Source organism: Hydra viridissima, unplaced genomic scaffold (assembly GCF_058129835.1).
Source record: "Hydra viridissima isolate aposymbiotic clone 2 unplaced genomic scaffold, HvirCarnegie_v1 scaffold_2, whole genome shotgun sequence".
Classification (NCBI taxonomy): Eukaryota; Metazoa; Cnidaria; class Hydrozoa; order Anthoathecata; family Hydridae; genus Hydra; species Hydra viridissima.
Window position 1 is genome coordinate 8,846,231 of NW_028324301.1, and position 12,649 is coordinate 8,858,879.

At 28.9% G+C, this 12,649-nt stretch overlaps 1 protein-coding gene and 1 pseudogene across 1 annotated transcript; one reads left to right on the forward strand and one right to left on the reverse strand.

Moving 5' to 3' along the window:
* The first annotated feature begins 526 nt into the window (after nt 1-526).
* LOC149891783 (uncharacterized) lies at nt 527-1,669 on the forward strand (annotated as a pseudogene).
* Nucleotides 1,670-5,399: 3,730 nt separating this feature from the next.
* LOC145185434 (tetraspanin-5-like) lies at nt 5,400-10,765 on the reverse strand. Its single transcript, XM_090080489.1, has 9 exons — nt 10,580-10,765; nt 9,751-9,942; nt 7,965-8,039; nt 6,980-7,075; nt 6,531-6,644; nt 6,371-6,421; nt 6,092-6,214; nt 5,925-6,009; nt 5,400-5,738 (listed from the first exon to the last, which is right to left on the reverse strand). The coding sequence occupies exons 1-9, from the start codon at nt 10,679-10,681 to the stop codon at nt 5,722-5,724; spliced, it is 855 nt and encodes a 284-aa protein (XP_089936615.1). The 5' UTR covers nt 10,682-10,765; the 3' UTR covers nt 5,400-5,721.
* Between the last annotated feature and the right edge of the window lie 1,884 nt (nt 10,766-12,649).

Sequence of the window (12,649 nt, forward strand, 5' to 3'; positions counted from 1 at the left end):
TTCAGAACAGACAATGGCACACCTGTATTATGGAAGAACTCTAACGATTGAATCATTAATAAATTCTCTACTTTACTAATATATTAACTAATGTTAAGTTTGTAAGAAAAACCGGTTTACGGGTTTATGCATTGCTATGCGATAAGAAACTTTTTTAATGGGGTTGAACTTTTACCGAAACTTTATCAATAAATTGATTTTTAACAATGCTCAAAAATTTTGGAAAATATTTAAAAATGCTTGAAACAGCTTGACCAATAAGTTAAATATTTAATAAAAAATTCAATGATCACTTTCCTATCAGTTAAGTGGTTGTTTGTTTTGCTTGGAAGCTGATTCTTTTTGTTTAGTTTTGTCTGAACATTTTAAGAAAGATATTCTTACTACCTTGCGATTTATTGATCGTGGTCTTAATCAATAAATTTGATTTGCCTTAAAGAAAAATGATGACAACACATTGCACAAAGGAAAAATAGTTACTTGCAAAATATGTAAAAATAATCAATACTCAAGTTCCACACCTGGAATGTGGCACCACGTAGACAAAAAACATGAAACTAATAAGGAGACACAGGTAAAGTTGACAACAAAAGCTGCAACAGAATCAAAAAAGCCCAAGATATTAATTTTTTTCAAAAGCAACCAATTGAAAAAGTGATTTCAAGACTTACAGCACAGGATCGGTTTAGTTTTGATGCACATGTTAACAACTCTTTCATTCGATCTCCAATGTCTGATTAAGGTTTTGATTTTCCAAAAAACCAATCTAGTCAGTTAAAAAGTTGAAGTGAGGAATGACTCTAAAAAGACTTTCAACTCTTTAGTGACAATCGGAAAACACTTTTCAATTACACAGGATGAGTACACTTCTTTGAAAAATCGAAGATAAATAAAGATTAGCATTCATTGAAAGAACGAACACTAGAATCTGGGCTTTACACGATATTCTGGATCTTTACCGGCTTAAAATGCTGTAGCAGTTGCAACAGAAAAGTAGCAGAATTTAGATTGAAAATTGGTGACAGCATTGTCTACTCAGTTACGGATAGAGCTTCCATGATGGTTAAGTTCGGAAAAAGTGTTCCAACTGAGCATCAAATTTGTTACAACCATGGAAAGATTTTGGCTGTTTAAGAAATAAAAAAACAAGAAACCTTCCCAAAATAACCAACAATACACATTTGAAGAAACAATCTGACACCGAAATCAATTTTCTTTACGTCACCATGGATGAAATCATTTCCATTCCAAAACTGAAAATACACTTGTAAAATGTCATCACAAAAGTTAGAAAAATTCTCAAGTTATTTTGAAAATCCCCTGTCAAAAATGACGTCCTTTATGAAGAAATTAAAAAAAAAAAAAAAAACAGTACTGAAAAGAGGTTTCACTCACCCTTGATTGCAGAATAAGATGGAACAGTCTACTTTCAATGTTCCTCAAAGTCAAAGATTCAATCAGTAAAGTATTGAAGGACATTTCTTCACATTTGATTTGCAGTGGTTACGAAATAGATATTTTATCTGATATTGTTGCTACACTTGAAACAGTCAAATTAGCTGCAGAAACTCTTTGCCGACAAACTGCTGAAGGAATTTTCAACTTTTTCGTGAACAGACTGAAACAAAGAGATTTAACTCTTTGCATCGCACGAAGAGTGCAACTTTAAAGAGAAAACAGAGCAATCTTGTAAGCTTGTACAAATATCTTTCCAATTCAAAATGCTAATCCGGTATTGAAGACCATGAAGTTTTTAGTATGCTATCCAAGTCAGTACTTTAACAGACTGCTAAAAATTTGCTGTCTAAGCTCTTCCCAACAAATCTGTATGACTTGGAATTTAGAAGTACGTGGCTCCGAAAATCTCGAAGAAAACCCACTTTCACTAGAAGACGAACTTGAGGAAGTAGTTCAGCATTCGGCCAAAAAACAGCGCTACAATTTAAACGACGAATTTAAGGCCGTTTCAAAAGAAATGTTGGTCTATGAAGCGACCGGAAAAAGAACTGCAAACCTTTAACTTTTGTTCAATGCACAGGAGACTCTCCCTCCAATAAGTGTCGAGTCTTAGCTAGCTTTTTCTGCTGCTGGATTATTTGTGACAATAATTCGATCCAGAATGAGTGGTAACTACTTGATACACTTTGTTTCCTCAGTGTTCAAATTTATATATATATATATATATATATATATATATATATATATATATATATATATATATATATATATATATATATATATATATATATATATATATATATACATATATATAAAATCTCAACACTTATTCTGTTTTATATACCTATTACTGCATTTTATGGGCTATTGTTTATGAGATTTTATCCTTTTTATATTTTGCCGTTATTTACCGATAAATTTTGATTTTTTTTTACCGATTTACCGATCAATTTAATAGTCGGTAAAAGCTCAACCCTATCATTTAATACTAACATTTGTTTCTAAATATATTCCAAATATACCTATTTTTACACAATAAAACAATAGATTTATAAATATCCTATGAAGAGAAATAAATATTCTATGTAAAGTACACAGTTTTATATTTACAACTTCATAATGAGCTTCTCAAACATTCAATTATATAGCACAAAGTAAAGTGTTAGACCTCGTTTTCGAAATTACAGGTCCAGATTTCAGGTGACTTTTAGAGCAGTAACTCTAATTAATACAATAGTTAAATATGGTATTGTAAAACATACAATATACATGATGTATAAAAATATCACTCTCAGCCCAAAAATGAACGTTAGTTAATCACACTTATTCCGTCCAGAAATGAACTCACATTAATTTTCTTGGAACACTATCCTCCAAGGATTGTTACTTTATAGAAAACACCAGTTCCTGGTGCCTTCTATCAAGTTAGATGGATGTCAAAGATGTTGTACAATCTAAAAATCTTTCTATTTCAACGCGAATTTAAACTGACAGAGCATGAAGCAGAGTTTGTTTAGAGTTCAGTTTGATTGCAACACTGATTTATGTGAAGGTTTGAATCATATCTCCAAATGTCTGCAATGCACCAAGCGAAGGTCTGGAAGCATTGCAAACTTCATTAGAACCATTGCAGTCTAACATTCAGCTAATGATGCAGCAGCTAAGACGGCTGCCGATGCAATTGAACATCATTTATGGTACTTAAGCGAAGAAATGGTACCTCTTAGCCTCTTCTCAGACATAGTGATACTGGATACAAAGCTGAAAATTGTGAGTCAACTACAAGAACACCCAGATAGAGGAAATCAAGATGGTTTAGTCTGATATAGAGGAAGAAAAAACATCAGCACGAAAACTCTCCGTTATTTGATCGGACCTGCTTCCCACCTTTTCTTTGTAGGCCTTCAAATTGACACTTCCTTTCTGTCAAAAGATGTTGGAAGCGGCCAGAACTACCATCGTTGGATGTGGATCTGTCCATGTAAAATCGTCTACTTAGTTAATTAAACATATATTTACATTTCCGTTACGTTTGCATTTCAATGTGTTTCAAATAATGAAACTTCATGGTATTTGAGGCAGTTCTAAAAAATACTCTACACCCAAAATACTTTTTTGTGGCCTATTTTGTGAGCAAAAGAAACACAAATAAGCAAGAGCTTAAAGGTTTTGACAAGATTCGATTTTTTGAACCACCCTAATGCAGAATAATAATTTGCTTTATTATTAGCTATTTTTGTTTAAAAAAAACAAACAGTTATGTTATCATAGGCAAAAAGTAAATATTTGTTCCGTAAGCATAGTTCACATGTAAATTTTCTTCTTCGACCTACGAATACACATAAGCAATGACATCAAAATCTGCATTTTTGACAGTAAATTTATTGTTCTTTAGAGCAAGATAATGAATAAAGTTCATTACTATACAAACATGCTGTATAAGATTCTAAACCAACTTCGTTGCAACTTTTTTTTTTGCTCCTCACTGCACTATTTTTCTTCAATTATCTTTTTATTTTTTGCTTTTCAAATATATATCTTGTTTTTCTTTTGTCTTTTAATTATTGGATTGCCGGTATGAAATTTAGCGGCCCAGTTTTTCGTAATCTTTTTAATTCATTTTTTAGAGTTGCTAAAGGCACAGGAGACAACTTTAGTATACTAGTTCTTAGTCCTTGCATTTAAAAAGAAGATCCAATGATAATGGAAGCTTCTGATGTGAGAGAACTCATTTCCAAAGAGCTAGTTGAAAATGTGTCACAAATCTACCTAATATGTTTAGCCACTTGAAAGTGTCACAACTCTACCTATATGTTGTCTTAGCCATGTCTAAGTCTCTTGATCATAATATATTTGAAATGGACCGAAAAATCCAGCGTCAAGAAGTTTGACACGTTTTGTTAATTCCTAAAAGGGAATTAACCAATGTAAAAAGCTCATGTTCACTAAAATATCTTCATAAGTTCAAGTTCTCCATAAGCCTTCATTTTAAAGTATTTTGGGAAATTTGAGGTTAAAAATTCAGAATCGAAAAATAGCAAATCGCAGTGTTATGTGTCAGAAACCGACATATATTGTCTAATTTAAAATAAACAAAGAGTCTGAAAAAGCCACGTATACACCAAAATTACCCATAATTACAGACAGATTTTAACGACATTTCAACTTTCTAAAAAAGCTAAAAGCATTAAAGATAAATTCTGAAGTTTGCGAACGATACGTCAGTAACCATGGGTTCAACAATAAGCAAAAGCACGATATTCTACCTGAAACAAAGCTCAAACCAAGCGATTAACCTCTTTCCGCATGGAAATAAATTATCAATAATACAAGTGATACTCGAATGTTCGAGTTCGGCCTAGTGTTTCCATGCTTAAACATGGAAACAAATTAACAACATATACCCCATTAAGAATATATTGTTAAAATCGTAGCGCGTGTAACCATGCTACCTTTAAATTCAAATCTTTTCATATATAATACTCTATGCGGAAAGGGTTTAACTAAAAAAGGCCGCGGTTAGACTTTGATCGTAATAAACCTAACATCAACCTTACTGTAACCTAGGGAAATTATTGCATTACTGAAAAATTGTAATATGACCAAAAGATGTAATATAACAGATACTCTAATATCAAAATTAAAAGAAAAAGAAGTTGAAAACGACCGAAAAATTCTTTCTTCTTCTACGATTTGGATTCAAACTTGAACTTCAACTCTATTCAAATCCATATGATAAACGAAGAAAGAATTTTAAACTCGAGAGAAATTTTTTCTTTCATAGATTATTTGAACCTGATTAGTTCTTATTTCACTTTATAAAACTAGACACACAAAAAATCAAACTCGTGAGAAATAAAACCCTTCATCTTTAAAATCTACAAATAACAATATATTAAAAATATCCCGACATAAAAAAACCTTAAAAAAAAAGTAAGTTTTTATGGAATGAAAACTCACACTCGACTATTTAAGAAGATATCAACAAATAAGATCCTTTAATAATTTAACTATAAAATTTAAATGCAGATATTTAAGATTGCACTAATTTGAAAACGAACCTTTGATATTTGTAGTGTGATACAATCAAAATCACGATATTAAATAAGAATTTATACACACAGTTAAACATGCGAGCAGCAACACCATACAGATATTAGTAAAAACGTCAAATGAAACAAGTGACACAAATCTTTATAAAATTTAGAAAACGCATAGTGGAAATCACAATGGTACATCGATGTACAAAAACGCTATCGCAAATCAATTTACACGAAAGTCTAAAAAAGCCAAAGAATATAATAGGAATATAGTAAGGTAAATTTTTAAGAAGCTGTTCCACTCCTCGTTGTTTTCTAATGAAATTAAAAAACAACCGAAAAAAAAAACAAACAAAATGTTTGTAAAGGTTTATAAAATAATATTTAATCAGCTTTCTGTAATAATAAATCTTGATTGAAACTTACCCAAACCTGATTGGTACCTATTCCATTGTGCTTTTTGCCTCTGTATACCGCTAACTAAACTATGAGCTAGACCTGTTGTTATCAGCTAAAAGAAATTTTTGCATATAATTGTAACTTGAAAGGAATCATTTTCATGTAATGCGTTGATTCATAATTAAACTTTTAACCTGCAAAAGTACCATGGCTCCACCAACACAAATCAGTAGCACAAGATTATCTTCATTTAAGAAGTAATTGATTACTGAATTGACACAGCCATCAGTATAAATTAAAGTTTCTCTTTGTGAAGACTAGAAAATTAGAAGATTAACAGACAATATGCAAAATACAAAAGTTCCTCTCTATTTACATTTGATAGTAAAAATTTATTTTAAGTATTATGAAGAAGATAATACCAAAAACTAAAAGAAACTATACAACAAACAATATTTAAAATTAACACTTACAGGGAGAGTTCTTATATTATATCCACACTGCGTATTGATTTCTTTTTGATACTAAGATAAAACGTTGTTAGAACTGTTCAAATATATAATGAAATTGAACTCAATTGATGAAAGAAGGATGCAGATCATGTAGCAATAGTTAATACACAAATTGTCTTACATTTTTGCAGCATGAGTATGGCACACCATTAGCTTCAGGTGAAGATTTTGTTGTGCTATTGAAGTAAACATTAAGCTCCCAGTCATCTGGTCCTTGAATACCACAACATTTAACCTTTTAAAAAATTTTATTTGGTTGAAAATCTCTTATTTCAAAATTTTTAATTTCCTTCATTTGATAAGCTTAAAGCAATATCAACCAACAACATATCTTTATGACAAACATCAATCACATTTTGTGCATCAAAACAATGTTAACACAGAGTCATCAAAGTTTTTGTCTACTACAAGGTTAATTTTGAACTATAAAAAAAACTCTAAAAATGAATAATTATTTTATACAAAATAAGTAAACTGAGAAAGTTTCTTAAAAAAAAGAAACCTTAGCAGCAGGAACACATGCATAACATAATAAAAATACTTTCAGTGTGCTAGCTGCTAAATACTTACATTTTCTTGAGTCCAGTCAATTATTGATTGGAGGTCAACATCGTCACGATACTTTGGAATGGTGTCTTTGAGCAAATTTTCAATATTATTTTTCACCTAAAATATCAAACTGATTATATGAAAAGAGACTTCATTAAAAGATATTTTCTTATTTTATTTTTTAGAGAAACTTTTACTTGACTTTACTAATAACACAGATCATCAAAAAAAAAAAATTATAATGGAAATGTTAATAAAAACCTTGATTGTAAAAATATATTTAAAATTTGATTTCTTAACTTTAATGAAAAATATAGAAATTTAAACTTATTAGATAACTTGGTGTATAAGGTTTCTAAATGGCTTTAGTTCTTTGTTAATTTGTTTGGTGTGCCAGTGGTATGGAGAGAATCATCAAATTTTTTGAACAATTACTACTTCTAATAAAAAAGATTTTGAAAATGAAAAACCAACAACACACTCATATTTCTTTATGCCAAAGCACTTGCAGGCAATAACAAAACAGCTTTGCAAAAATTGCTGTAGCTGGCACTTGTGTCTCTTTTTACTGTGACAAGAAGCTGCACTACAGACGTCTTTCAATTTTGATATTCAACATTTACATTGTGGAAAAGATATGAAGCTATAGTATAAATGCAATTAATATATTTTTTTTTTTTATAACTTCTTTGTTTCTTTCAAAATATTGAAAGTCTCAAAAACTTAATGTGAAAACCAAAAACAAAAGAGCAAAAAGCCAAAGTCCATTAGAAAACTTTATACTAGAAAAATTGTCTTGACCAGTGCCATAATAATTATTATAAAGTTTAGTGATATCAAATTTCAAAAACACAAGTAACAGCTTTTTTTAAATTTTAATAGAGGAAATAAAAGTAAAGCTGAAAAAATTAAACATCACAACTTATAAATTCAGGTATTGGTAGGTTATTTTTTTATGATTAATAACATAATAACAATAGCATTTTTATAATCTAATAAAAATTACCCTTTTTCGGTCAATGTATACATATATTACAGCTATCACTTCCAATAGTAGCAGTATATCAATAGTGTACTCAAACTAAAGTGGAAAGAATTTTTTAAAAAGGAATATGACAACTAATGGCTAAACCTCTTTATTATGCAAAAAAAAAAAAAAAAATTGTATTGATAAACAAAGTCACAATAAAAAAAAACTAAAAATTCTAAGAACATTAAAAAATTACATAACTACAATATCCTATTCAAAACGTAAACCATTATTTCTTGAATGTTACACAGTTCTCTATCAACAGAATTTAACTTTTTAGGAAAACATCAAAAAAAGATACAACAGTCCAGTATTAATATATAGTGTAACAGTAAATAATATAATGTAAAGAGTATAACAGTCTAGTATTAATTGCCATCTTATAATATCCCCAATTAGACCCTTATAGCATGAAAACTGGTCTATAAATGACAGTTTTTTTTTGACTTAGTATGACTAAGCACTGTTAAATAGAATTTCTGAAAACCAAATAGTGATTAATAACTTTAACAGACATTCGTCTTTGGCTGAAACTTGTTCTCATTAGGGAAGTAATACTATTTGTTAAACTTCAGTGACACAAGTTAAATGAATACTCATCTTATACCATGATTTGCACCAAATTAAACACTGACGGTTATTGAACTAAGGTTTATGAAATTTAATAAATAACCCTAAATACTAACACTAGTACAAAAGTTTAATAATCAAATCTGAACTTTATTGAACAAATAGAGGAATGAACAGCAAATAGAAAATTTAATGACTGAAGTTTTATTAAGAATATTTAGTATGTCTGAAATTAAACAAATTTTCAGTATTCAGTATTTGTTAAATGAACTTCACTGGTGCCTAATTATGAAATAAACTAATTAATGCTGCTTTCCACATTTTGTTTTACAACTTTTTTTCTTCTTTAAGTTAATTCAATCCAGACATTTATTATAAATTTTTGATTAATTATAACAAGATTATTAAGAAAGAACTTTTTAAAATTATTTGTTTTGTTTTATATTTTTTAAATAAAATATAACAAGTAACTTGAAAAACAATTACAAACATTTGAAGAAAAAGCTAATAAGGCTCCTATATTTCTACATTATAGCATAATGTAGTACTTATTATTCAAGAAAATTTAAAGCATAATTTTTAAGTTCATGCATATTAACATGACACCCATTCATGTATGATAAGAGTAAAATGTATTTTACTAAAACTTAAAAAGAGACTAATAATAACAAGATATCAAATAATTATTGCTCTCATGTTTAATATAAAGTAATAGTGCTAATGTAATCTTATTAGACATGAAGACACAAAAGATAATCTTCCTTTATCAAATCATTAGCTTTTCAATAATCATGTTTCTTTATCAAGTGGAGCTTACAGAGAAGAAAACATAATCATATTTTTTGATCAAGTAGGACTTAAAGAGAACAAAATGTAATTTAAAAACATTTAAAGCTGAGATTTGCAAAATTCAAAAGAAAAAAATCCAACCATAAAAATTAATGAGAGACTACAGTACTTGTCAAAAGGTTTTGTCTACTAGGTTTAGAAATATATTAATTTTACAAAAGAAATTAGTTAAATTTATAGTATACTTCCATGATTTGTATACATTTATATATATTGTCTCTTTTTTCATGCAGCTGTATTATCAAATATGAAATCGAATTTAAAAGCAAGCATTTAAATTTAAATTTTGTAAATTTTCATTATTTAAACTTATTAAAGGTTAAGACATAAAATAATAACCCACTGTTTTTAGAATAGCAATATTCTCTCTCAAAGAGCCAATACATCCCAGAAAAGCAAGGACAAATACAACAGATCCCATAATAATAAATAGATTAGCAGGATCCATAAACCATGGTAATTTGTTGCCAAGGTTTCCAAGATTCTTTTCTGTTTTTGCATATATGCCAACACCCAATGTTAACCCACCAAGAAGCTAAACAAGAAACAAAAATAACAAAGACTTTATAATAATCATATTTCTATTACATATATACATACACTGAATACACTGATTAAAATACTTTTAAACATCTTAGTGATTGTAGAAACAGATATAAAAAAAATCAAACTCAATGATAACCTTTTATAGATATTGTTTAAACTTAAATTGCCAAAGTATTTTTTTCAACCTATACATATACATATATATATATACATATATATATATGTGTGTGTGTGTGTGTGTGTGTGTGTGTGTGTGTGTGTGTGTGTGTGTGTGTGTGTGTGTGTGTGTGTGTGTGTGTGTAAGCCAAATATTGTAACTCAGGCAATCAATAAAAACTTGCAACTATTTATGAATTTTTTAAAAAAACATTAAAATAACACCTAAAACCTTTAAGACATGCTAATAATTTCTGTCACTATGTTCTAAAATTCTCAGTCATCCATACTTAAAATCTTTAAACTGCATATATGTAATGATATAAACAATATTACAAATATAGATACTATACAACATTGCCAGCTTAAAATTAATTCAATTATGTAAAGGAAATTTAAATTTAGGAATAAGAAAAATTGATTTTATTCAAAAATTCTTTTATAAGAATAATAAAATAGAAAAAACTAACCCAAAATAGAACATTTAGAGCAAACAGAATGTACTTGACGACAAGATTGACTTCAGATTCTCTAGATTGCTGCCTTGTAAGTGGAGTATGTGCTACAGCCATTTTACAGGACAGGAAATATTTTGTATTTTTGTTTATGCTTACTTTTTACAGTTCATTCTCTAAAATATTATAACATAAGTGGAAATAATGAGAGCATGTAGTTAATAACTTTCTGGCAATGTGTAACAATGATATGCATAGCAAGTTTATAGAATAAAAAATACTTTACATATAGAGCTAAAATAATAAAGTTAATTCATCCACTGAATAGAAAGTTCTTTTTATCATTCTATTACCAAAAATCTTTAAGGATTATTGTATATATCCCTATTAAAGTTTCTAGGAAAAACTAATAACTGCGAAAATTTTGTCTATTATCCCATCATTTTGTACTCATAAAAAATCGAAGATATATTTTGATATCAATATATAATGTCCAGTTGAAAACATTGCCGTAGATGTCCGGTTTCTCCGATTAATGTTTTCCGTGGTAAAATTTCGAAAACCAAGACGCTCAATACAACCTAAATATGTCTTTAAAAAACCATCTTCTGAAAATGCTAAAAATTCCGAAAAAAAAATTCTGAAAAAAAAATATATATGTATGTAAGCAGCTGGGAGAAAAGGTATCATAAGTGCGGTCACTAAAAAACGAGAAAATCAGTAAAATACAAGTTGAGGTCAAATTTTAGCTATTTTCATTCTTGATGTTTTTGGTTTGTATGAACTCTGAAGTATGTTTTGCACAATTTTTTAGACTTTTTTATTTATCACTTATTATTACATATTAACAAAAAAAAACATAATATGGAAAAGGTACCATAAATGCATGTTCGAATAGTATTATTTGTAAACTAAATTTCTCCGGAGTTTGTGGGAATATCATTGTGAATTTTTTTACATTAATGCCAATGACTACAGTGAACAAATTGGCACTCTTAACTTCATTTCGCACGTTTGGTACATTTTCTCCTAGCCGGTCACATATTTTTCTATCTTTCTACATTTCCGATTAATTCCTGCGTCTCTCTTTAAAAGGTTATAATAACAAAGCTAAAGGTTGTAGCACATTTCATTACCTAGAAATTTTCAGCTAATTCTTAAAATAAATGTAATTTTAAAAGTTGAAAACAATTATATAGAGAATGATTTCAAAACGCATCGGAACATGGTTGAAGACCTTGCAACACATCCCAGAAATCCTTTTTTGATTATCATTTAAAAAGTCTCCTCTAAAAATATAAAAAATACTAGTGGCCTAGGGAGAAATCATATATTTTAGGAGAGCGCAGAGAAATTTTCTTGTTCAAGTTAGAAAACTAAGAAACAAATGTCGAATAAGGATGATTTTCAAAATTTTAGGGCTATTAGAACAAACCGTAGCCCACCCCGATCTCTTATTCTCTTCCAAGAACTACTTTTAAAATTCCCCCAATTTACCCCGTGAAATATATATGAATGGTCGCAATTTTGAAACAAGAAAAATTATTTTGATAAAATTTAAAATCGGTCAAAGAGTTTTGATCTAGTTTTATAAAGCATAAAAAAAATTAAAAATTCTTTAGGGAGCCATACCCTAGGGGGGATTGGTTCATTGTCTAGAACACAACAAAATCATCCCCACATCACTGTATTGAAACAAACAAAAAAAAGGAAAGCCAGCTTTAATAACTAATGACGGTTGGCCGTCTAAATGATAATGTTTAAAATAATAATTCTTCATACTCGTTGACATACGACTGAAAGCATATTTTCGGTTATAACATTGACAATTGATTGATATGGCTGATGTGTTATGCAAATATTAATCAATGCATATCAGAAGTTTTTATTCGAAGCATTCTTTTAAAATAACTAATTAAATATTGATTTTACTAAAACGTTTTGAATTTACTGCTATCGTAAAGGCAAGGATATGAGACCAATAAATAATACTGAAGCAACTAATTTAAATTTAAATAAAAAGACCATTTAAATTTTATCAAAACCATGTTATAACTAGACTTCATTCACGGATAACTAGACCTC

Bases quoted from the DNA above. Each gene is read 5' to 3' on its own strand.
- LOC145185434 (XM_090080489.1), bottom strand. From the start codon at position 10,681: ATGGCTGTAGCACATACTCCACTTACAAGGCAGCAATCTAGAGAATCT. The intron at 7,076-7,964 runs GTAATTTTTATT...TTGATATTTTAG, and splicing joins TATACATTGACCGAAAAAGG to GTGAAAAATAATATTGAAAA. The intron at 6,422-6,530 runs GTAAGACAATTT...GTTTTATCTTAG, and splicing joins CATACTCATGCTGCAAAAAT to TATCAAAAAGAAATCAATAC.